The 24530-nt window shown below is 42.2% G+C and overlaps 1 protein-coding gene across 1 annotated transcript in view; it reads left to right on the top strand.

Moving 5' to 3' along the window:
* LOC137379356 (metabotropic glutamate receptor 8-like) overlaps nucleotides 1–17657 on the top strand; it is a 390831-nt gene extending 373174 nt beyond the window's left edge. Inside the window, exons 10-13 of the mRNA XM_068050062.1 lie at nucleotides 15082–15328; nucleotides 17095–17177; nucleotides 17337–17444; nucleotides 17556–17657. Of these exons, the coding sequence (XP_067906163.1) occupies nucleotides 15082–15328; nucleotides 17095–17177; nucleotides 17337–17444; nucleotides 17556–17657 (540 nt within the window). The remainder of the gene's footprint in view (nucleotides 1–15081; nucleotides 15329–17094; nucleotides 17178–17336; nucleotides 17445–17555) is intronic.
* The last annotated feature ends 6873 nt before the right edge of the window (nucleotides 17658–24530 follow it).

Here is a 24530-nt window from a genome sequence, read left to right as displayed (position 1 = left end):
AATGAAAAAAAATGAGACAATGGTTAGTGCAGAATCATGAGAAGTGCAAACAGTGAGTGAAGTAGGCTGTCTGTGGGTTTTTAACTTGTTGGGTATTAATAGAAATGTGAGGCCTCTGGTCCCACACAGAGTTCTGGGTGTCACCGCAGTGTCAGACCCCTGGTCCCACACAGAGTTCTGGGTGTCTGCAGAGTTATGCTATAAAATGAAAATGTTCTGTGGTCAAGAAAGTTTCCATTTAGATGCAGGTCCTTTCTGTTTTCTTTTATGCTATCTTTGATTGAGGAGGTGCAAACAACATCAACTCTAAAACGCAAACTCTGCCACATAAATGAGGCATAAGAGAAATCATAAGTACAGTTAGATTGGAAATAAAAGTTGTACTGGACGGAGATCATACGTTAAGGGTGTATGGGGTGTAGTGAAACATGCTCCAGCACATAGCAAGCAGAGCGAATCTTTCCTTCAGTTGGGACAGTTCAGTGTGCTAGAAAACACCAAGCACCAATTCATTTCTATTCTCATTATGCAGCAATTTATTAGTGAACTATATCAACAACTGAACATGCTGAATCTATTGAGAAATAATGTGCTAGAGGTTATGAACTTGAAATCCAACAGCCTTACTCTTTGAGCACAAAAGTGGGTGCTGCAGGCTGAATATGTGCTTAGTCTGCACTAGAGATGCAATATTCACCATAATGTGGTCATCTGGGGTCCATCTCAATCACGGCAGCGGCAGTGGGCCTCGTGGCTGCTGCTCCACCACTTGGCGAAGGGACCCGCATTTTAATATGCAAATGGCTACTTACCTTGTATTAATATGCAGAACACAGCGATTCTACCAGCAGATTGGGAATCATCATCCCAGCGGCTGGCAATGCCATGCCTTCAAATCCTTGTTCGTGGAAATGAGGCGCGACACCTGGGGGGTGGGGGGAGGTGATTTTCTCAGTGTGGGAGGGGGGGAGTGGGGTCAGAATCTTCAGATTGGTCGAGGGGGTGATGGGGGTAAAGGACAAAGGTTCCAAACTTTGGGGGATGGAGGGAATGTCAAATATTAATGGTAGTTATTCCGGAGGGGTGGGGGGCGGCAAAGGGCAGGAATGATGCGTAATGTCATTGCGGGATTGGGAGAGGGCATGGAAATTTTTTTAAACTCATTTTTATAAATTTTACATTAACAGTATCTTTAAAAATTTAAATGATTCTTTAGGGCTGTGTGCCCTTTAAAAATGGCGCCTGTGCATTGGCGCGGACGACTCGCCCACCCCCTCCACATCATCAGGGGTGGGGGGGGGGGGGGGGTGTGCCGCTACCGCCGCCCTGGCCATGCAAATGAGCCACTGCATTTGGAATCGCAGCTGCTCCGTGACGTGGGCCCTGTGTGTGCGAGCTGCAAATTTTTCCACCCGCAGCCTATATCAGCAGCGGGTTTTTAAAATGCAGCCCTCAATGTCTTTTCAGGCCCTTTTGTGAAATTGGTCCTCCATTGCATACGGCCATCTGTTTTATCAGGTGCACAGCAGCTACCCAAACCGTAAGCTCAAAGTTTTGTATTCGCCTGAATCTGCTGCTGGGCAGGACTACAGGCCACTACTGTGCTCACCATGTTATTTCTGCATTGCAATCAATTAGGGAGAGGCCCTGTTTATTATGAGCTTAACTCTCTGGAGTGAATTTGAACTCAAGAGCTTCTGGCTTAGAAGCAAGAGTGCTACCCACTGAGCTACAGCTGACAGCACCATGATGTAATGTTCTCATCCTTATAATGCATCATCTCAACCAACTGACCATTCACCCCCTCACAGGAGGTCCACCAGTGATTGAAAGTAAAATTTGATTTCACCAGTACCCACTATCACAATATCTGCTGGCTGAGTGTGGGACTTGAGCTGGCCCTTAGGAATAAGCCTGTGGGTGACAGTCACCATGGCATCACCTGCAATTCTCAAGAAGAAGAACAGCAACAAGCTTTGTCAATTTTTTTGAACAAGTACAAACCAGTTCATTTAAAAACGAGATAATGTCGAAAGAAATAGGATTAGGTGATTTGGCCCATCGAGTCTGTGCTGACTCTTTTGAAGACCAATCCAGTTAGTCCCACTCCCCCACTCTTTCCCTATATCTCTGCAATTTTTCTCTTTCAAATATTTATCTAATTCCTTTTTGAAGGCTACCACTCGGGCAGTGCATTCCAAATCCTAACCACTCTTATGTAAAGAGTTTCTTCTTTTTGTCAGCTCTGGTTCTTTCATAAATCACCTCCCCCATCCTGTGCGAGATCACGGAGTCAGGTGACTCAGTCTTTCAGAGCACAATGCAGCCTGAGCTGTCGATAGAGCCTTTACTCTGCCGCACAACATTGTGCAAAGATGGAGTCACCATTGCAGCCGCCTATCAACCAATTCCTGTACAGAAAGATGGGCAGACAGACTTAACCCAAAAATTACGCAGTGCAGCACTATTATATTTAGCATGTTTGTTTCAAATTCATTAGTATTTTAGCAAAGTGGTTATCTGCTTATTTTAAAGGCTGCAATAAATGGAAACAGTGCTTGATACAAATGTGCTAAGCATTCGTATACGATGCGATTTATATCACGGTATAATTTCTAGGCTCTTAATTCTATATGATTTCAAAATAGCTTTTTAACACTGAGTGGACCTAAATACTTCAATTTTTTCATAAAAACAATTGCGTATGGTGTTTTAAAATTAATTTTAGCATTTAGAAGATTTAAAAATCTTTGTTTACTTTGCGTTTAGCTCCCAGTGCTATTTTTTTACTGCACTGAGCCAATTAATGGTATACTTTGGCTCGAGGTGGAGATACCGGTGCCAACAGTTGTCCTTTTTGTGCTAGAACAGAGGGCCATCCAGCTGTTACACATTCATTTCCATAACACTTTGTTTGCCCATTTGGCCTTATCATGCTTGCTTTGAAATGAATTCATAAAATTATCATTTCAACCATGCTATTTCTCCTGCTAATGTTTATTGGCAATCTGAGGAACATTATATTTGCAACATTGCCTGAAGGTAGTCACACTATTATATTAAATGTACATTGGTTTTGGAATTTATTGTAATTTGAAGTATCAATCTTGGCACAGTTGATAGTACACTAGTCTCCGAGTAAGACAGTTTTGAGTTCAGCTTCCAGTGAATTGATCCAGCCTGACACTTTGTTGCAGTGCTGGGGGAGTGCTGCATTGTTGAAGTTACTGTCTTTTGGATGAAATGTTAAACTGAGCCCTGTTTGCCCTCTTAGGTAGAGATAAAGAATCCCATGGTACTATTTGAAGATGAGCAGAGGAATACTCCTGCTGGCCCGATGAGCATTTATCTCTCAAGTAACATCACCTAGTTATTTATCCTATTGCTGTTTGTGGAATCTTGCTGTATGCAAATTGGCTGCTGTGTTTGCCTACAAAACAACAGTGAAAGCACTTCAAAAGCTATTAATTTGCTGTTAAGTGCTTTGGGATATTCTCTCTCTCAATTTCTTAGTGTCTGATTGCAGGTCACCCGCAGTGGTTTCCTTCCTTTTATAAGCTGAACAAATAGTAATTCTTTTTTATGGGCAATTGTGCAAGATTTGGTGGCAGGGTAGTGGGGGGTTGGTGGGGGGGGAGTGGTGGTGGGGTGTAAAATTGGCAGGGAAAGGAGAAATAAGCAGCGCTGCTGATTTTGCTACGATTTATTCCCCATCTGCAATCAGTAGGGGCATTAAGGGGAAAACAAGGTGGAGGAGGGGTTTTGAAATTTCTGCTGTGCAAAGGTCAGTAAACAAACACTGAATGCATTATAAATTCCTTTGTTCACTCTATTACATTGTGTATTAACTTTAAATCTGTTTATGCTTCAGTTAACATAGTGGAATTTAATTTTAAAAAACCCTTTAGTGCTAATACACTAATCTTCAAACAGCACAATTTCAAAGCCTGAGTTTATTAGTCTTAAGTACAGTCCTCACCACTTACACCGTCCACCCTTATCAAAGACAGCCTCCCATATCAGGCAATTGACGCTGACCATTTACCATCACCTTAGCAGTTAAATACAAAGGTGTCACTTCAGACATATTAAGCATACTGACTAGTTTGTTTGGTTCAATAGTTAACGATTTAAAAGCTTTGCTAATTTCAGGTAAAGTCAGGTCTTCAGTCAACTTCAATCAGCTGTTGGCATTCTTAACAATGATAGGAGTTATTTTGCTGCTAAGACCTATTACGGTTTTACTGTGCACTACCTGGAGCGGGTAAATCAGATTGCTCAAACATGCCTGCTGTATTTGGGGGGATTGAGTCTTTTTATTTTTGAGGGATAATTTTTCTTGTCTTAAAATAAATAAGATAAAGTCTCCAAGAAAATGGAGATGTGAATATGTGCGATTGAGGAATAGTCACAGGAAAGAATAATGTGTTTGGGTCAGATTGTGTTAGGGCAAGCTCTGACTTGTGATCAGAAAGTGGAACTGTGGCATCCGTTGGAAATTGCACTCAGTGCAGGTAGTGAATGAAACTATGAGTAGTAACTAATGCAGCCATGGTCACTATCATCTCTAGTTACTGTTCCATGATGTTCTTGGGTGAATAATGGTGTGTTGTTTCCCACATTCTTGAATCTTATTGCTTTGCTCAAATTATATTCTAGAAAGTCAAAACTGTTAATCAAGTGATGCTGAAATGAATTCTGCTCTATGATTTCATAAGTTTATTGCACAACGGAGGTCATTTTGAACTTTACTGCTTGCATTAGCTGAGTGGATCACCCGCCTGTTAAATGTTCCTAGTTTTGATTTAATTGAAAATCAGAGATTTCTGAAACAGCCGTACAATCCACTGCACCAGATTAACGCCCAAGCAGTGAAGGCTAAAATTACCCTGTCTTTGAACTTGACAACTTGTTTCGAATAAAATCTTGGCTTGCTAAAAATAAAGGAGGCAGCGATGATATTTTTCTTTCCATTTGTAAATGTAACTTTGAACAGAATTTTTTTTTAAAATTTGGTCTGAATTAAACTATTCAAAACCCAGTGGACCCCACATGAGAAGTAGGCATTCAAGAATGAAAATCCTGGTTGCTGATCATCTCTCCTTTCTGACCAAAGGAGAAAATATGGCAGCAAGAAACAGCAGTAAACTTGTAATGCAAGAGGAATATAAATGAAAACATTTTGTTCCCTTTCTGCTATTTTGAACCCTCTTAAAGTGTTCGGGTGCCTGGAGACTGTTTAAAGTTGTCAACATTAATTGGGCCTAATACAACAGAGAGACAATGTGTTGAAACTACAAGTCTTTCACTAATTCCCCTCCAGTTCATACTATTCCTCGACCATCTATAGCTTTGATTCAGGGCACAGCATCCACCACCAACTAGAATCTAAATCTCTGCTCTATAATTATGAGCTAACTCCCATCTACAGATGCTCTGGGCTGTAACCATGGAAGCTGCATGTCTCAATAGTCGTGATTGTTGAATGACATCACATTCCTCATGAGGAGTTTTATATTCTTAACTGCTGTAAAATAATAGAATCATAGGATCATAGAGCACAGAAGGAGACCATTCAGCTGTCATGCCTTTTGCTAGCTCTTTGAAAGAACTATCCATCCCTGCTTTTTCCTTATAGGTCTGCACATTTTTCCTTTTCGAGTATTAATTTAATTTACCTTTGAAAGTTTCCATTGAATCTGCTTCACCATCCTTTCAGGGAGTGCATTCCAGATCATCATAACTCACTGCATAGAAAAAAAAATTCTGCTCATCTTCCCCGTGGTTCTTTTGCTAATTACCTTAAATCTATGTCTTCTTGTTATCGACCCTCCTTATTTGCTCTATCAGAACCCAATGCCACAAAATCCCCACAAATGTTTTCGTTGGGCAAATGAAGTGATGATGTGAATCGGCAAGGCTGAAAACTGGCAAGGCATGGCCATTTAAAAAAACAAAAAAGTAAAACATTGGCAAAATTTCTTGTTTAGACTGTTTGAAGATGCATCAGTTCGTAGTATCCGTTTGCTCTTGCTCTTTTACATTGCGGTATGTGGTACTGTCATACTGCTTCTGCAATGCCTTATCTCTATAGCCTAAAGTTGAATTTGTGCCAATATTTTCTCAAAAGGAATTATAGAATATTCACAGTTCTGTATTTATGTTTTGCATTTCTTCTGCAGAAAAAAAATTTCTTTTAATCCTCGCACCAAATGCATGATTAATTTGGGATACACTTAAATTACGAGAATTAAATTAAGTGAAGAAACAATAAAAAAGCTAGTAGGCTTTGAGGTCATTGTTTGTTTCTGCATTCTTATTCTCCAGTAATAGAAAATCAAAAAAACAATAGTCAAGGATGATGAGATCCATTGATACTGATTCCATTATATACTCGGATTAGCATCATTTAAAAATTTTTTTTGGAGCATTCATATTTGTTCAACCTGTCATAAGAGTTTTGTTTTTTGTAAAACTAAAATGTCTGTGTGCCTTTAAGACTGAGGGGAAAAAAAGGACCTTCTGTGCATTGAATGTTGAGATTTGGTGTTTGAAGAGTGCAGGCTGTAAATTTGGATCCAAGCAACCAGAAACTTTTACAATGGTCTTATGACTCCTGTAAAAAACTGTTAGTTTTAGTTCTGCAGTAAAACAGAGCAACTAGCAATGGCTGGAGCTGTGAGTTGCTGATAGATCAGAGAAAAAGGCCTATTCTCTCTGAAAATAAGCTCTGCATTTCAAGGGAAAAAGTACTACATTTGAGGTGAGGTTTTGACCTGCCTGAAGAGAGAGGAAGAGGCCCAGAGAAAAGAGGAATTGCCATCCTCGGTGGAGAAACACTGCTTTGGAGAAAGGAAGCCTCTGTTTCGGGTGTGGCAAGTTGCTGTTGCCTTCATTCAAGGATTCCTGCTTGAAGAATGAGTTCTGTAATTGCTATGCTCTGCGGAGAAGGCTCCTTTGCTAAGAGTAAATCCTGTTGACTTTTGTGTTTTTGGAAGTTCCTGAACTCTCAAGAAAGTTTCTACTGTTGGACTGCTACTTTAAAATTTAAATAGCCCTGTTGCTCCAACCTGTTGCTAAAACATTTGTGTGACACCTGCTGCAGACGAACTACCTTGAAGCCTACCATCATAGACTGTTAATTAATTTCACCTGGAGAGACATCGAGTGGCATCTGACTATTAGATTCTGGGATACCTCACTGATCCAGGAAAATCCCACCAGATGATACAACTCAGTTATTTTATTATTTTCCCAGGGTAACCATTGTTAATTGAAAGTATGTGTGTACATGAGGGTTAGGAAGATTAAGGAGTTATAAAATCTTTTCATACATATAGATTCATCTCATTATCATTTAAAACTTGGTTTATTAATAAATAGTTAATTTTGTTGTTGTTTAAAGAAACCTGGTTTGGCGTGCTTTATTCTGGGGATGAATAAAGTGATTAATTTGGCTATTTTTCCGATAGGTGGGTAACTTTATTAATATGTTGTGACCTGTGGAGTGATGGGTCTGAATTAACAGTGCATTACTCCTGCTTTGGTTTTAACAAACCCCAGAATTTTATTCAACAATAGCAAAGAGAATAAACATGAGGTGAAGAAGGATCCCATCATTAAGGTCCTTTCTGGAAAACTGCAGTAAAAATATTGGAAAGAGAAAAGGCCAGCTGGATAACACAGCTATTTAGATTCTCTTACTGTCACGGTCAAGGCGAGGAGGACGGTCACAGTTGCCCCTCTTGCCTTTCCTCTTATTTGACCGCAACAGGGTTTATTATTTTTTAAACAGTGGTTGTGCTTACCACCTCAATGAACGTTTTACCTTTTTGCCTTAATGTGATTGTGAAAGAACCAATCGGACATGTTTCCTTGAGCTTAAACAAGAAAAAGGTAAGGTTATTATACTCAACAAGCTAAACCTGATCTAAAATTTAAAAAAAATACACTACACATTCACGCACACATTCACACGGGGATCACACACACACAAATAGATTACAACGTGGAAAGTAGGGACTGAAGTTTTCCAGATCACCCACTGCCGATCTCGGTGGCGAGCTTCAAAAACGGTGTGGCGCACACACAAGGTGTGCGCCATGGAGCCACCGCAATATTTAGTGCGGTGGCTCATTTAAATGGATGGGGTGGACCGTCCCCGCATTCCCCCCCCCCTGCTGATGACATGGAGGTGGTGGGCGCTCCATCCCTGTCAAGGGCGTCTGGCACCACTGCACAGGCACCAGCACCATTTTTAAAGGGCTTCAAGCCCTTACATGCAATTTAAATTTTTAAGGACACAGGCAATAAAAATGTAATATGCAAAATTTTATAAATGATTCAAGTCCCTCTCCCACCCCCTCAATGACTGAAGACTTTATTGATTGCCCTCCTCCCCCCCCCACTCCCAAAAAAAACTAATTTTCCGATCCCGAACCTTTGCCCCCGAACTTTATTCACTTTGACCGACAACCCCTACCAACCAATTGCAAGAATTTTCCCCGCTCCCCCACTCCTGCCCCCAAAACTTAACTCCTTCCCCCCCCTCCCCACCAGTGTTCCACCTCGGATCTCCAAATGGAGATCCGAAGGCACAGGAGTTCCGGCAACCAGCTGGAATATCAGAGCGGGATGGCTGTCGCGACGAGTTAAGTACTTATTCATTAATTAACATTTATTTAAATTAAGTTTCCGTACCCGAGCAGCAGGGTAAGCCGCCGCAAGGCCTCACCGCCGCCGGTAAGATGGGGTGGGGCCTTGAGGCATTGAGGTCCGTGGCGGGCCTCTCCCAGAGGTATTTTCTGGGCCCCCCCCAACCCCCCGCCATATCCTCTGACGTCAGGGGGCTGTTAACATCCAGCCCTAGGTTTTTTTGGCTCGATTAAAGTCCAGAATAAATAAAAGATAAATACACAGTCCTCGCATTGAAGATACCCTCCATCGTGTTGTGTGGCACTGCCACCGTGCTAAATGGGATAGATTTCAAACAGATCTAGCAATGCAAAACTGGGCATCCATGAGGCGCTGTGGGCCATCAGCAGCAGCAGAATTGTACTCAACCACAATCTGTATCCTCATGGCCCGGCTTATCCCCCACTCTACCATTACCATCAAGCTGGGGGATCAAACAAAAACAAAAAGTGCTGAAAATACTCGGCAGGTCTGGCAGCATCTGTGAAAAGAGAAGTAAAGTTTACATTTCAGGTCTGTGACCTTTCATCTGAACTGGCAAAGGTTAGAAAAGAATTAGGTTTTAAGCAAGTGTCGAGGTGGGTGAGAGAACAAAGGGGAAGATGTTTGATAGGGCAGGAGAGATTAAATAACAAAGCTGTCCTGGGACAAAGTCAAAGCGTTTGTTAATGCTTGTGGTGAAAGACAAAGCATTAGTCCAGAGAGAGTGTTAATAGCAGAATAATGAGCAGCTCTGACTACATGAAAAGCAGAGACATGGTTAAAAATATAATATTAAAAAGGCCAGTCATGCTCTGAAGTTATTGAACTCAATGTTCAATCCGCAAGGCCGTAGTGTGTCTAATCAAAAGATCGGGTGCTGCTCCTCGAACTTGTGTTGATGTTCACTGGAACACTGGAGCAGGCCAAAGACAGAAATGTTTGTATGAGAGCAGGGAAGGAGTGTTGAAATGACAAGCAACTGGAAGCTTGGGGTCATGCTTTCGGACTGAGAGGAGGTGTTCAGCAAAGCGGTCACCCAAGCTGGGGGATCAACCTTGGTTCAATGAAGAGTGCAGGAGGGCATGCCAGGAGCAGCACCAGGCATAACTCAAAATGAGGTGGCTCCAGAAATATCCCTGTCCTCAACGATGGGAGAGCCCAGCACATCAGCAAAAGATAAGGCTGAAGCATTTGCAACAATATTCATCCAGAAATGCCAAGTGGATGATCCATCTCGGCCTCCTCCTAAACTCCCCAGCAATTTTATTATTTGTTCATAGGATGTGGGTGTTGCTGGTGAGGACAGCATTTATTGCCCATCCCTAATTGCCCTTGAGAAGGTGGTGGTAAGCTGCCTTCTTGTACTGCTGCAGTCCATTTGGGGTAGGTACACCCACAGTGCTGTTAGGAATGGAGTTCTAGGATTTTGACCCAGCGACAGTGAAGGAACAGCGATAAAGTTCCAAGTCAGGATGGTGTGTGGCTTGGAGGAGAACTTGCAGGTGGTGGTGTTCCCATGCATCTGCTGCCCTTGTCCTTCTAGTTGGTACAGGTCGCGGGTTTGGAAGGTGCTGTCTGAGGAGGCTTGGTGCGTTGCTGCAACGCATCTTGTAGATGGTACACACTGCTGCCACTGTGTGTCAGTGGTGGAGGGAGTGAATGTTTGTAGATGGGGTGCCAATCAAGCGGGCTGCTTTGTCCTGGATGGTATTGAGCTTCTGGAGTGTTGTTGGAGCTGCACCCATCCAGGCAAGTGGAGAGTATTCCATCACACTCCTGACTTGTGCCTTGTAGATGGTGGACAGGCTTCGGGGAGTCAGGAGGTGAGTTACTCACCGCAGGATTCCTAGCCTCTGACCTGCTTTTTTAGTCATGGTATTTATATGGCGGCTCCAGTTCAGTTTCTGGTCAATGGTAACCACCAGGATGTTGATAGTGGGGCATTCAGTGATTGTAATGTCATTGAATGTCAAGGGGACATGGTTCGATTCCCTTTTGTTTGAGATCGCCATTGCCTGACACTTGTGTGGCATGATTGTTACTTGCCACTTATCAGCCCAAGCCTGGATATTGTCCAGATCTTGCTGCATTTCTACACAGACTACTTCAGTATCTGAGGAGTCGCAAATGGTGCTGAACATTGTGCAATCATCAGCGAACATCCCCACTTCTGACCATCTCAGCTCCAGGACATCACTGCTGGAGTTCCTCAGGGTAGTGTCCTAGGCCCAATCATCTTCAGCTGCTTCATCAATGGCCTTCCCTTAATGATAAGGTCCTTCGTTGTCGCTGGGTCAAAATCCTGGAACTTCCTTCCTAACAGCACTGTGCGTGTACCTACACAATATAGACTGCAGCGGTTCAAGAAGGCGGCTCACTACCACCTTCTCAAGGGCAATTAGAGATAGGCAATAAATGCTGCTATAGCCAGCAATGCCCACATCCTATGAATGAATATATTAAAAAAAAACAATCTCAATGTCTTCCATTGATATCAAGAATAACAGCACTTTTTGTGGATCTTTGAGACCAGGATCCTACTGGTCACGTGGTGGTGAGTCTGGAGATGGGGGAGCAAGGAGAGTTGCATAAAACCCCATTGGAACAGCTCCCAATGTGATCTGACCTCCGGGCAAGTTTCCACTGGAATCAGCACACGCTCCATGGAGGCGGGCAGTGAACCAACATAAATAAAGCCTCAATTAAGGGCCATTTTTGACAGTACTGGGTTTTTCCCAGCATTGCAAGGGCCCCTGCTATTTCAAGAGCCCGGCAGCGCTTCGGAGGCAGCCTCCCGGCTGGTGGTAGGCGGGCCATTGGAGGTTGGTTGAATGGCGCTGTCAATTTCCAAAATTCAATCACGGCAGCAAGCTTTCTTGTGGAGGGGTTTCCCCTCCATGCTGAGGTCTCTCTCAGTTCTGGCTCAGGTTTTTGGAAACTGAGTTTGGAGCCTTTTGTGAGTGCCTTCATTTGGAGACACCCCTAGATTTCCTACTTCTTCAGCAGTGCTCACCTCTCCTGGTGTGCTTGCCAGTCGGAGATTCCTGCAGGCCCTCCCATTGTCCCTAGCGCCTCCCTGTTCTACCTGCCATCCTTAATTGCATGGTAAATGCAGAGGTGGCCTGCTAATTGACCTCCTCCTGGAAGATTTCCCCTGCCAGTGCACTGCTGACCCAGATGGGGCAGGGACCTGGAAATAGTCTTGACACCTGAAACTTCTTTAGTTGCTGAAGATTCCGCCCTGAATCTCCAAAAGAGGAGTAAGCCAGGGTTACATAACCAAGGCAAGGTAAAGATGAATATGTGAAGCCAAAATTGCAGGAAGTGTTAACTTAAGGCAGAGGGACAGAATTCCTGTCTCTATTATTGGCGATGTTATTTTACAGTTCGAAGTTGAAGCTATCTAAACGTCATTGGTAAAATGCATTACTAATCAAGTGATGATGGGTATATTCTGTACTGTAGGTTTGCTCTTAGCTGAGTCTTCGTGCATTGAACAGTAAAGGACTGCTCTTGCTGCTTCATTAGAGTCTGCTTCTAGTCAGATGCATTTGTTGTATCCACATGACTAGATGCTGCAGACAATGACAAATCGCCCAATAACTTTTATAGATAATGTATATTTGTTCTTTGCCAAAAGGCATGCTTTTCACTTCAGTTAGAATCAGAACAAGCTACTTAAATGTGGAGCAGTGTACTCCTTGAAGTAAAACTTCAGCGTCTAAACAACTTGTAGTCAACTTGATGATTGCTCCCATCATTAGGGCCCTGGCACTGGTTTCTTTTCAGAACTTTATCAACACTGTGGTGATATTTCCACATGGCTAATTGTAGCCGTTAAGTTCTTTTGAAGGATGCTGTCGTGCTGGGCCCTCACCAGCCAACAATGAGGCACATTAATTTCACTACATGGACATTAAATTTCAAATTGTTGCTGGGAAGAAGAGAAGGCCTGTGACAAGGGGTTGTCAGGCCCCTGGCTGGAAAGACATTTTTGCATTTTAACGGACAGTGCTTGGAACAAAGGAGCTATCCCCTGTTCCAATACAATCCGCAAACAAACGTGGTCAAACCAGTTAGTCACATGACTAAACTGCTTGGCAGTCTGGGTTTTTTTCTGAATTGTCCAGTTTGAACTGAGAGTCTATAGAAAGCTGTTTGCTCCTGGATTGAAAAGTCCTCTCCTGGCTGGCTCGTCACAGCCTCTCCTGCCTGCTCCCATCTCTTTCTGTCAAGCCTCTGAATCCACTGAAGACACATGAACCCCAAGAGAGAAAAGTCTCCTACAGCAAACAAGGTTTAAGAAGAATACTGGGCCCCAATGAAAAGCAAGATCTACCTACAATCAAGGACTCTACAGTGAACTCGAAGAACTGTAACAACAACTCTTCAAATTTTGCCTCAAACCTTTCCAATTTATTTTTCTTCCCTTTTCTGCTTCTATTTGCATGTGTGTATCGTGTATGCATGCTAACGTGGGGCACGTCGTACATCCGTAGGCTTTAACCAAATTAGAGTTTAAGTTTTAAGTTTAATAAATTTCAGCTTTTCTTCTTTAAAACGAAGAAGACCTGTTCGTGCTGGTTTCTTTGCCTTATAATTGGAAAGCAGTGAACAAGGATTCACCAAGGGGGAGTTAAAACACAGTGTGTTTACAATTAAACCCTGTTACAGTAAGACCAGGTGAAGGTTGAAAGGGAACCCTAGACCTCTTTCTCACCTGGTTGTAACAGGTGCCCTTATCCTTGGTTGATGACATTGGGAAACAACAAGTGAATTGAGTAGGAAATTTTACACAAGGAGAACTTGCATTGGTAGGATTAAGATTTGAAAACAATGTTTGCTTGTTTTCTTGTGGGTTGATGATAATTGTGTTCTCCGGTGTTCGAATTTGAAAGGCCCCAAATCCTCTCGAAAATCATGACTGCCAACTTCCACCATCATATTATTACCCAACTGTACTCATACTTGAGCCCATTTGCTACTGAAGCCCTCATCCATGCCTTTGTTACCTTCAGACTCAATGACTCTAATGCTCTTTTGCATGGCCTCTGATCTTCAACAACCTTTAAACTTCAACTCATCCAAAACTTTGTTGCCTGTATTCTTACACCAAGTCCCATTCACCCATCTCCTCTGTGCTTGCTGACCTATATTAGCTTGAGTCCAGCAACACCCCAAATTTAAAATTCTCATCCTTGTTTCAAATCTCTCCATGGCCTTGCCTCTTTCTATTTCTGTAACCTCCTTCAGCCCCGCAATCCTCCGAGAACTTTGTGTTTTTCCAATTTTGGCCTCTTGTGCATCCCCGATTTTGTTTGTGCCACCATTAGCAGCCATGTTTTCAGCCGCCTTTGTCTTAAGCTCTGGAATTCCCCACCGCACATCCCCGCCCGACCCTTGTCAAGTTTTTCCACTTCGACCTTTCCTCCTTTAAGACACTCCTTAAGATATACCTCTTTGGCCAAGCTTCTGATCACCTGCCCTAACATATCCTTATGTGGCTTGGTGTGAAATTTGGTCTGAAAACGCTCCAATGAAGCTCCTTGGGATGTTTAATTAAATTATATAAACTATATAAATGCAAGTTGTTGTTGAAATGCACCGTATTCTTCCTTTCTTTCATTTCAACAGCAGCAGACAGCCTTCTGGCATTGTCTGGCAAAATGTTGTCAGTAAACTGTCTCCTCAAGGCACTGAATTGATGCTCGCAAGCACATGGACAGCATTCACTCTGAAATTTGTTTGTACTGATCCATTGAGGTAATTAGAAGTGGAAAATGCTGGAAATAGACAACAGGCTAGTCCACACCTGAAAAAGAAGTCTCAAACTGGACTTTGGTTCTGTAAAACCAGACACACAAGTCTAAAGATATCAAGTGGTTATTTGTTGTGTTGTTGCAGGGTACAGGAGCTGGATTCCGATGAGTATTTTGTGCATTAAATTTAAGAAATCCACATTTTCCATCAAGTGTAGCTTGAAGCTTGTTTCAAGAATGCATCCAATTTAAGAAATGATAGCTTTCCAATCATTGTTTGTAATAATAAAGTAGGAATGCTTCACATGTTTGTATGATGTCGCTTTGATTTTAACAGAGATTAAACACATTTAATCTGATAAAATAAAGGACTAGGGTATGTTACCCTTTAAACATTTGTATGCTAATATTGCAAATAGTAATTTCTTAGCTTATATAACATTTCAAAGGCACCAAATTAGCTTTTATAATTTTGCAAAAAAGTAATGTGATTTCTTCCCTCTTGTATGAACAAATCAATTTCTTCATGCACCACATCCTTCCACTGTTCAACCAGTGTACAGTCTGTTTGATTGGAATAATGAACTTGGTCTGTCTACATCAGTGGTTCTTGACCTTCAATTAAAATATCTTGTTTTTTTTGCAGATGTACATTCAGACAACAACCCTTACTATTTCCATGAGTTTAAGTGCTTCTGTATCTCTAGGCATGCTGTACATGCCTAAGGTTTATATTATCATCTTTCATCCAGAGCAGAATGTGCAAAAACGCAAGCGTAGCTTCAAGGCAGTGGTGACAGCAGCCACAATGTCAAGCAAACTGTCACAAAAAGCAAGTGACAGACCAAATGGAGAGGTCAAAACCGAACTCTGTGAAAGCCTTGAAACTAACAGTAAGTACAATTTTAATCATGTACTGTTCTTATACAGAATGAACACAAATGGAGGGCTGTTAAAATGTCTGTATATCTGGCCTCTATTGCATCTAGTTTATTGGTTACAAGGCATTTTCATTTCGGAAAAATAACAAAGTATGACCGTTATCACATTGTAATCTGCACTTCCCCGGATTGCCACAATGCACAAAATGGACAGGCTGAGAGAATCTAAGATAGTATCTGTGAGCTTTACAATACGTCACAGTATTGAAATCTGCTATGTAAAAATGAATGTGTGAAAAGATTAAGAGAAAGAAATGCTGGATCCATGCACTTGTTAGAAAATACCATAATTAGCAGGTTCCCACCGTGTTTTAATTATTCCTGACCAGCCAAATCAGCTGTTTGTGCACTTGTGCTAGGTGATGTCATAGAGTTGAAAATGGCCAAGGCTGTCCAGACACTCTAAACATGCCCAAATCTGGGCCACTGCCATTTGTTCATCTGAAACACAACTAATGTTTTCCATAAGTTTTGTAGAGAGGGTCTTTCTGGATGGATGAATTAGGATAGGCTGAATGGTCTCTCTTTTCTGTAAAGATCTTGTGAATTTGCAAATTATCAGCTGCCAATTTTTTATGAACCTGCCCAAGCATTACAGCACCATACCAATAGCTAACCCTCGTACATCAATTTTGTTGCACAACAAGCCATGAACACCTTTGATAACATCTGCGAAAATGACTACTCCAAAATAGTCTAAGAAAGGAAACAACCATCCAGACAGAATGGAGCAGATCTTGAATTTGTGTGACAATGTAAAACTGTGATAGTGAGTGGGCAGCCAGTTTTACATCTTTCCTATTGACTTTAATGGAAAAAAATAGGGAGGATGTAAAATGGGTTGCTAACTCACTGTCACCTATTTTACAACGCTGCCCAAAGTCAAGATCTACCCCATTAAAGGTAAGCAGTGTATCTTTGTTACACAAACAAGATAGAACTACGGAGAGATTTGAAGATTGCAATCAAATCGGCAGATCCTGATGTTTATAAAAGAGTTCAGCTTCACTTTCATAGTTGGATGTGATATTACATTACTGACTTGTAATTATTCCCAGGTCTCCATTATAATCTTTAAGTAGTTATGCGAACATTCAGGATACTTCTGGAATGAGTTTGCTGCAATTGTGACAATAAAGGAGTATAATATTTTAAAGGCTATAAGAGGGTTCAGTTTTTTTTTATATTTGTAAACTATTCATCCACTATGCTTGAATGAGCACGTCAGAAACAGTTTCCAAATATAATACTCTTGCTCAGTAAGCTAAAGTGCTTATTATATAGTCAATTTGAAAATTTAAAAAAACCTTTTAATTTCATTTTTATATAATCCAATTTCGTTTTAAATGTAGCTAGTTCCAAACATAAAAAAACTCAGTTTCAAGACATGGGTGTCTCTAGCAAAGCCAGCATTTATTGTCCATCTCTAGTTTCCCTGTGATGGAGGTGCTCCCACAATGCTGTTAGATTGCGAAATTTCGTGATTTTGACCCGGTGATGATGAAGGAACAGTGATATATGAAATTTGGAAGTGATGGTGTTCCCATGCACTTGCTACCCTTGTCCTTCTGGGTAATGGAGGTCACAGATCTGCAAAGTGTTTCCAAAGAAGCTTTGCTGATATGCTGCAATGCATCCAGTGGATAGTACACACTGCAGCCACAGTACACCAGTGGTGAAGCAGGTGAATTTTTCAGCAAGTAGATGAGGTCCTACAGATCAAACAGACTACATTGTTCTGGCTAGTGTCGAGCTTCTTGAGTGTTACAGCTGCGTCCATCACACTAATGACTTGTGCCTAGTAGGTGGTGGAAAGACTTTGGGGAGTCAGGAGGAGAGCCACATTAGTAGATAATGTTAGGAAGTTTTGTGTTGGAGCAGCTCAGAGCATTAACATACTGATTCACAGAGTGATGAGACATGGTTCTCCACATGACTTGTTCTGTATTTAACTGTCTAGCTGTGGGAATCTCCTGAGAAGAGATCAAATGATTCCTCACTGGGCAAGAGGGAAAATCAGAAGGAGAGTGAAGAGGCCCTAGAGCAGGCTGCTGTCTCAGCAATAGAGGTTACAGAGTGTTCAAGAAAAGGGGAAAAGTGTAAGTTACTCTGAAAAAAGGATTTATTTAAGCAAACTGATGAAAGCCAGTGATTATTCATGATATCTGGTACTTAATAGGAAAATCTTGGTTTCCAGTATCTCAGACTCGATTGCCTTACTATTGTTGATTCAGTTCAAAATAATGCCAACTTCAACGGGATCAGAACAGAGCTGGGGTGAATAAATTGGAGTCAAAGGTTGGTAGGAAAAATGGTAGCTGAACAGTGGGCTACCTTCAAAGAAGAGATAGTTCGGGCACTATCAAGGTATGTTCCCTCGAAGTAGAAAGATAGGGTAAAAATATCCAGAACCCTCTGGATGACAAAAGAGGTAGCGATTAAGATAAAGAAGAAAAAGTGTGCTTATGACAGATGCCAGGTAGAAAATACTATTGAGAACCAGGCTGAATATAGAAGATCCAGAGGGGAAGTGAAAAAGCAAATAAGAGAAGCAAAGTGAGAGAGCATGAAAAGAGACTGGCAACTAACATTAAAGGGAATCCAGAAGTTTTTTTATAGGCATATAAATAGTAAAAGTGTGGTAAAAGGAGGAGTTGGGCCGATTCAGGACCGTAAAGGGGACTTACACATGGAGGCAGAGGGCATGGCTGAGGTATTAAATGAATACTTTGCATCTGTCTTTATCAAGGAGGAAGATGCAACTCGGGCAAATGATGAAAGAGGAGGTAATTCAGACACTAGAAGGGTTTAAAATTGATGATAAAGACATAGTAGATAGGCTGTCCGTACTTAAAGTGGATAAAGCACCAGGACCGGATGAGATGCATTCAAGGATACTGAGGGAAGTGAGAGTGGAAATCAAGGAGGCACTAGTCATAATTTTTCAGTCTTCCTTAGACTTGGGAGTGGTGACAAAGGACTGGAGAATTGCAAATATTACATCCTTGTTCAGAAAAGGGTGTAAAGATAAGCCAGCAATTACAGGCCAGTCAGTTTAACTTCGGTGGAAGGAAACTTCTAGAAAATAATAATTTAGGACAAAATTAGTAGTCACATGGACAATTGCAGGTTGATTAAAGAAAGCCAGCATGAATTTCTTAACGGAAAATCATGTTTAACTAACTTGCTGGAGTTTTTTAAGGAGGTAACAGAGAAGGTTGATGAGGGCAATGCAGTTGATGTGATGTACATGGACTTTCAAATGGCATTTGATACAGTGTCACAAAACAGAAATGTGAGCAAACTTATAGCTCATGGAATAAAAGGGACAGTAGCAACAAGGATGCGGAATTGGCAGAGTGCCAGGAAACAAAGAGTAGTGGTTAATGCTGTTTTTTGGGCTGGAGGAAGGTTTGTAGTGGAGTTCCCCAGGGGTCAATGTTGGGACCCTTGCTTTTCCTGATATGTATTGACTTAGACCTTGGTATACAGGGCACAATTTCAAAGCTTCTGGATGACACGAAACTTGGAAGCATTGTGAACTGTGAGGAGGATAGTATAGAACTTCAAAAGGACATAGACAAGTTGGTGGAATGGACGGGCAAGTGGCAGATGAAGTTAAATGCAGAGAAATGTGTAATGATTCATTTTGGTAGAAAAACCAGGGAGAGATAATATAAATTAAAGGGTACAATTCTAAAGTGGGTGCAGGAGCAGTGGGACTTGGGTGTATATGTGCATGTCATTGAAGGTGGCAGGACAGGTTGAGAGAGCGGTTAATAAAGCATACACTATCCTAGGCTTTATCAATACGGACATAGAGTACAAGAGCAAGGAAGTTACTTTGAATCTATATAACTCGCTAGTACGGCCTCAGCTGGAGTATTGCATCCAGTTCTGCGTACCGCACTTTAGGAAGGACGTGAGGGCATTGGAGAGAGTGCAGAAAAAATTCATGAGCATGATTCCAGGGATGAGAACCTTCAGTTATGAAGGAAGATTGGAGAAGTTGGGACTGCTTTCCTTGGAGAAGAGAAGGCTGAGAGGAGATTTAATAGAGGTAGTCAAAATCATGAGGGGCCTGGACAGAGTAGATAGGGGGAAACTGTTCCCACTCGTGAAAGGATCGAGAACGAGAGGACACAGATTTAAAGTAATGGGTAAGAGAAGCAAAAGCAACATGAGGAAAAACTTTTTCACGCAGCAATTGGTTAAGGTCTGGAATGTGCTGCCTGAGAGTGTGGTGGAGGCAGGTTCAATTGAAGCATTCAAAAGGGAATTAGACTGTTATATGAAAAGGAAGAATGTACAGGGTTATGGGGAGAAGGCGGGGGTATGGCATTTGGTGAATTGCTGTTTCAGAGAACAGGTGGAGACATGATGGGCCAAATGGCCACCTTCTGCATTGTAACAATTCTGTGATGTACTCGATAATTATTTTAAATAAATATATATTCATTTTAATGTGGGTTTAAAATAACATTTACATTGAAATGAAACCATCAGATAGGCTAAAGTCATTACCCAAAGAGTGATTAGAATGTGGAACTTGCAACCACATGGAGTAGTTGAAGCAAATAGAAGATAGATAAGTACATGTGGGAGTATGGAATAGAAGGATATGCTGACAGGGTTAGATGAAGTAAGTGGTAGGAAGCTCATATGGAACATTAAGACAACATAGACCAGTTGGGCCAAATGACCTGTTTCTGTGCAGTAAGTCTTATGTAATCCTGTGTAAGTCAGTAGTCACATTTATTGGACAAAGTTGCTGAGCCTTTGAGCAGTAAGCTTGAACATACCTTGTTGTAAAGTGGCCTCATGCTGTTGCTGTGTTTTTTCAGTGAAGTTGTGTTTCAAGAGCAAGTTACATGGGGCAGCATGTTTTTCTTAATTTTTTTTATTTGTTGATGGGATGTGAGGGTTGCTGGCAAGGCCAGCAATTGTTATCCATCCCTAATTGCCCCGTGAGTAGGTGGTGATGAACTGCCATCTTGAACCGCTACAGTCCATGTGGTGCAGGTATGCCTACAATGCTGTTAGGAAGCAAGTTCCAGGTTTTTGACCAAGTGGAGGAACGATGATGTAGTTCCAAGCCAGAACTGTGTTTGGCTTAGAGAGGAACATAGGAAAAAGGAGCAGGAGTAGGCCATCCGGCCCCTCGAGCCAGCTCTGCCATTCAACCAGATCATGGCTGATCTTCTACCTTGAAGAGATTTTTCCCTACTATCCCCATATCCCTTGAGCTCTTTAACATTGAGAAATATATCGATCTCTGTCTTGAATATACTCAATGACTGAACATCCCCAGCCCTTTGGGGTAAAGAATTCCAAAGATTCATCACCCTCTGAGTGAAGAAATTTCTTCTCATCTCAGTCCTAAATGGCCTACTTCTTATTCTGAGACTGTGTCCTCTGGCTCTAGACCACCTCCCACCCCCCAGCCATGGGAAACATCCTTCCTGCATCAACCTTGTCAGAATTGTGTATGCTTCAATGAGATCACCTCTCATTCTTCTGAACTCTAGAGAATACAGGCCCAGTCTCCTCAATCCCTTCTTGTAGGACAATCCCACCATCCCAGGAATCAGTCTGGTGAACCTTTGTTGCATTCATTCTATGGCAAGTATATCCTTCCTTAGGTAAGAAGACCAAAGCTGTACACAATATTCCAGGTGCAGTCTCACCAAGGCTTTATACAATTGCAGCAAGACATCTCTACTCCTGTACTCAAATCCTCTTGCAGTAAAGGCCAACATACCATTTGCCTTCCTAATTGCTTGCTGCACCTGCATATTAGCTTTCAGTGACTTATGAACAAGGACACCCAAGTCTCTTTGGACATCAACATTTCCCAATCTCTCACCATTTAAGAAATACTCTGCATTTCTGTTTTTCCTACCAAAGTGGATAACTTCACATTTTTCCACATTATATTTTATCTGCCATGTTCTTGCCCACTCACTTAGCCTGTCTAAATCCCCCTGAGGCCTCTTTGCATCCTCACAAATCACATTCCCATCTAGTCTTGTGTCATTAGCAAACTTGGAAATATTACATTTGGTCCCCACATCCAAATCTTTGATGTATACTGTGAGTAGCTGGGGCCCAAGCACTGATACTTTTGATACCCCACTAGTCACAGCCTGCCCCTTTGGCACAGGGGAATTTGCAGGTGGTGATATTCCCATGCATCTGCTGCCCTTGTACTTCTAGGTGATAGCAGTTGCGGGTTTGTAAAGTGCTGTCGAAGGAGGCTTGGCAAGTTGCTGCAGTGCGTCTTGTAGATGGTACACACTGCTGCCACTGTGCGCCGGTGGTGGAGGGAGTGAATATTTAAGGTGGTTGATGGGGTTCTGATCAAGTGGGCTGTTTTGCACTGGATGGTGTCGAGCTTCTTGAGTGTTGTTGGAGCTGCACACATCCAGGCAAGTGGAGAATATTCCATCACACTCTTGACTTGTGCCTTGTAGATGATGGACAAGCTTTGAAGAGTCAGCAGGTGAGTTATTCACCACAGAGTTTGAAGCCTCTGAGCTGCTCCTGTAGCACAGCATTTATTTGGTTGGTCCAGCAAGGTTCCGGTCAGTGATAACCCCAGGATGAGGTATTCAGCGATGGTAATACTGTTGAATGTCAGCGGGGGGAATGGTTAGATTCTCTCTTGTTGGAGATGGCCATCGCCTGCCACTTGTGTGGCACAACTGTTACTAGCCACTTATCAGCCCAAGCCTGAATGTTGACCAAGTCTTACTGCATGTGGGCACAGACTACTTCAATCTGAGGAGCTCCTGCAGTGATGTCCGGGGGTTGAGATGATGGGCCTCCAACAACCACAACCACCTTCCTTTGTGCTAGGTATAACTTGAACGAGTGGAGAGTTTTCCCACAATTCCTAATGACTTCAATTTTGTTAGGGGTCTTTGATACCACACTCAGTCAAATGCTGCCTTGATGTCACTTTCACCTCACCTCTGGAATTCAGTTCTTTTGTCCATGTTTGAACCAAGGCTGTAATGAGGTCTGGTGCTGAGTGGCTCTGGTGGAACCCAAACTGAGCATCGGTGAGCAGGCTATTGCTGAATAAGTGCCGCTTGTAGGCCAGACCAGGTGAGGATGGCACATTTCCTTCCCCGAAGGGGATTAGTGAACCAGATGGGTTTTTACAACAATCGACAATGGTTTCGTGGTCACCATTAGACTAGCTTTAAATTCCAGAATTATTAATTGAATTCAAATTTCACCATCTGCTGTGGTGGGATTCGAATCCTTGTCCCCACAGCTAGGAATCCTGAGGCGAGTAACTCACCTCCTGACTCCCCAAAGCCTGTCCACCATCTACAAGGCACAAGTCAGGAGTGTGATGGAATACTCTCCACTTGTCTGGTTGTGTGCAACTCCAACAACACTCACGAAGCTCGACACCATCCAGGACAAAGCAGCCCGCTTGATTGGCACCCCATCCACAAATATTCACTCCCTCCACCACCGACGCACAGTGGCAGCAGTGTGTACCATGATTTATTTGTCCATGGAAAGAATGGCCATCTGCATGGAACATCAAATGCAGCAATTACACGAGTGCATTCTGGACCTCATCAATGACTTGCACACTCTGAATGCCACCTTCAGCAGGACTGATCAACACCTTACCTTGCCCTTCAGCGCCCCTCTAAACTGCAGTAAAGTGCTCTCCAGCTCATTATTAGCAGGGAAGTGTGGGTGGATCATGAGAGGACAGATGGAGAAAGGGGACATTGAAATGGGAATGCTGCTCAAAGCACTTCCACGTCTCACCAGGTGCCTCCTACCATAAGTCAGTATTCCACATGCTGCCTCGTGTCCTGATGGCTGAGGTGCTGGTGGAGCAGACTTTGGCAGGGCCCTCACAGGCTCTAAAACCCAGAGACCATCAGCCAAAAACATCTCAGCAGTCAGAGCAGGTAATTGAGCAGCCTGCCTCTAGCTGTGCTGAAACCACAGGGGTTGCAGACATTTAAGGGCATCTTTCAGAATACACAGAATAGATACATTCCAATGAGAAAGAAAAATTCCAACAGGGGGAGCCGCTATCCGTGGTTAACTAAAACAGTTAAAGATATTATCAAACTTAAAGAAAAAGCGTATAATTGTGCAAAGATGGGTGGCAGGTCAGAAGTTTGGACAGAATATAAAAAACAGCAAAGATTGACTAAAAGATTGATAAGGAAGGTAAAATTAGAGTCGAGAGAAAGCTAGCTAGAAATATAAAGACAGATAATAAGAGTTTCTATAGATATTTAAAAAGAAAAGAGTTAACAAATTGAACGTTGGTCCTATAGAAAGTGAGTCTGGGGAATTAATAATTGATAATAAGGAGATGGCAGATGAATTGAACAGGTATTTTGCATCGGTCTTCACTACAGAGGATACAAGTAACATCCCAGAATTAGCTGTAAGTCAGGAAATGGAAGGGAGGGAGGAACTCAAGAAAATTACAATCACCAGGGAAGTGGTACTGAACAAATTGTTGGAGCTGCGGGCTGACATGTCCCCGGGTCCTGATGGATACGTCATCCTAGGGTGTTAAAAGAAGTGGCTACTGAGATAGTTAATACGTTAGTTCTAATTTTCCAAAATTCCCTAGATTCAGGGAAGATTCCACTAGACTGGAAAATAGCGAATGTAACTCCTTTATTCAAAAAGGGAGGGAGACAGAAAGCAGGAAACTACAGGCCAGTTAGCTTAACATCTGTTTTAGGAAAAATGTTGGAAGCTATTATTAAAGAAGTTATAGCAGGGCACTTAGAAAAATTCAGGGTAATCAGGCAGAGTAAACATGGTTTTGTTAAAGGGAAATCATGTTTAACCAATTTATTGGAGTTACATGTGCTGTGGATAAAGGGGAACAAATGCCCTGTATAGCTGAAACATAACCTCCCTGCTTTTGTATTCAATTCCCCTCACGATAAATGATAACATTCTATTAGCTTTCCTAATTACGTGCTGTACCTGCATGCTAACCTTTTGCGATTCATGCACTAGGACCCCAGATCCCTCTGCATCTCAGAGCAGATGTATTGTACTTAGATTTCCAGAAGGCATTTGATAAGGTGCCACATCAAAGGTTATTGCAAAAAATAAAAGCTCATGGTGTAGAGGGTAACATTTTGGC

Source organism: Heterodontus francisci, chromosome 18 (assembly GCF_036365525.1).
Source record: "Heterodontus francisci isolate sHetFra1 chromosome 18, sHetFra1.hap1, whole genome shotgun sequence".
In the NCBI taxonomy this organism is placed as follows: domain Eukaryota; kingdom Metazoa; phylum Chordata; class Chondrichthyes; order Heterodontiformes; family Heterodontidae; genus Heterodontus; species Heterodontus francisci.
This window is presented reverse-complemented; position numbering and strand designations above follow the sequence as displayed.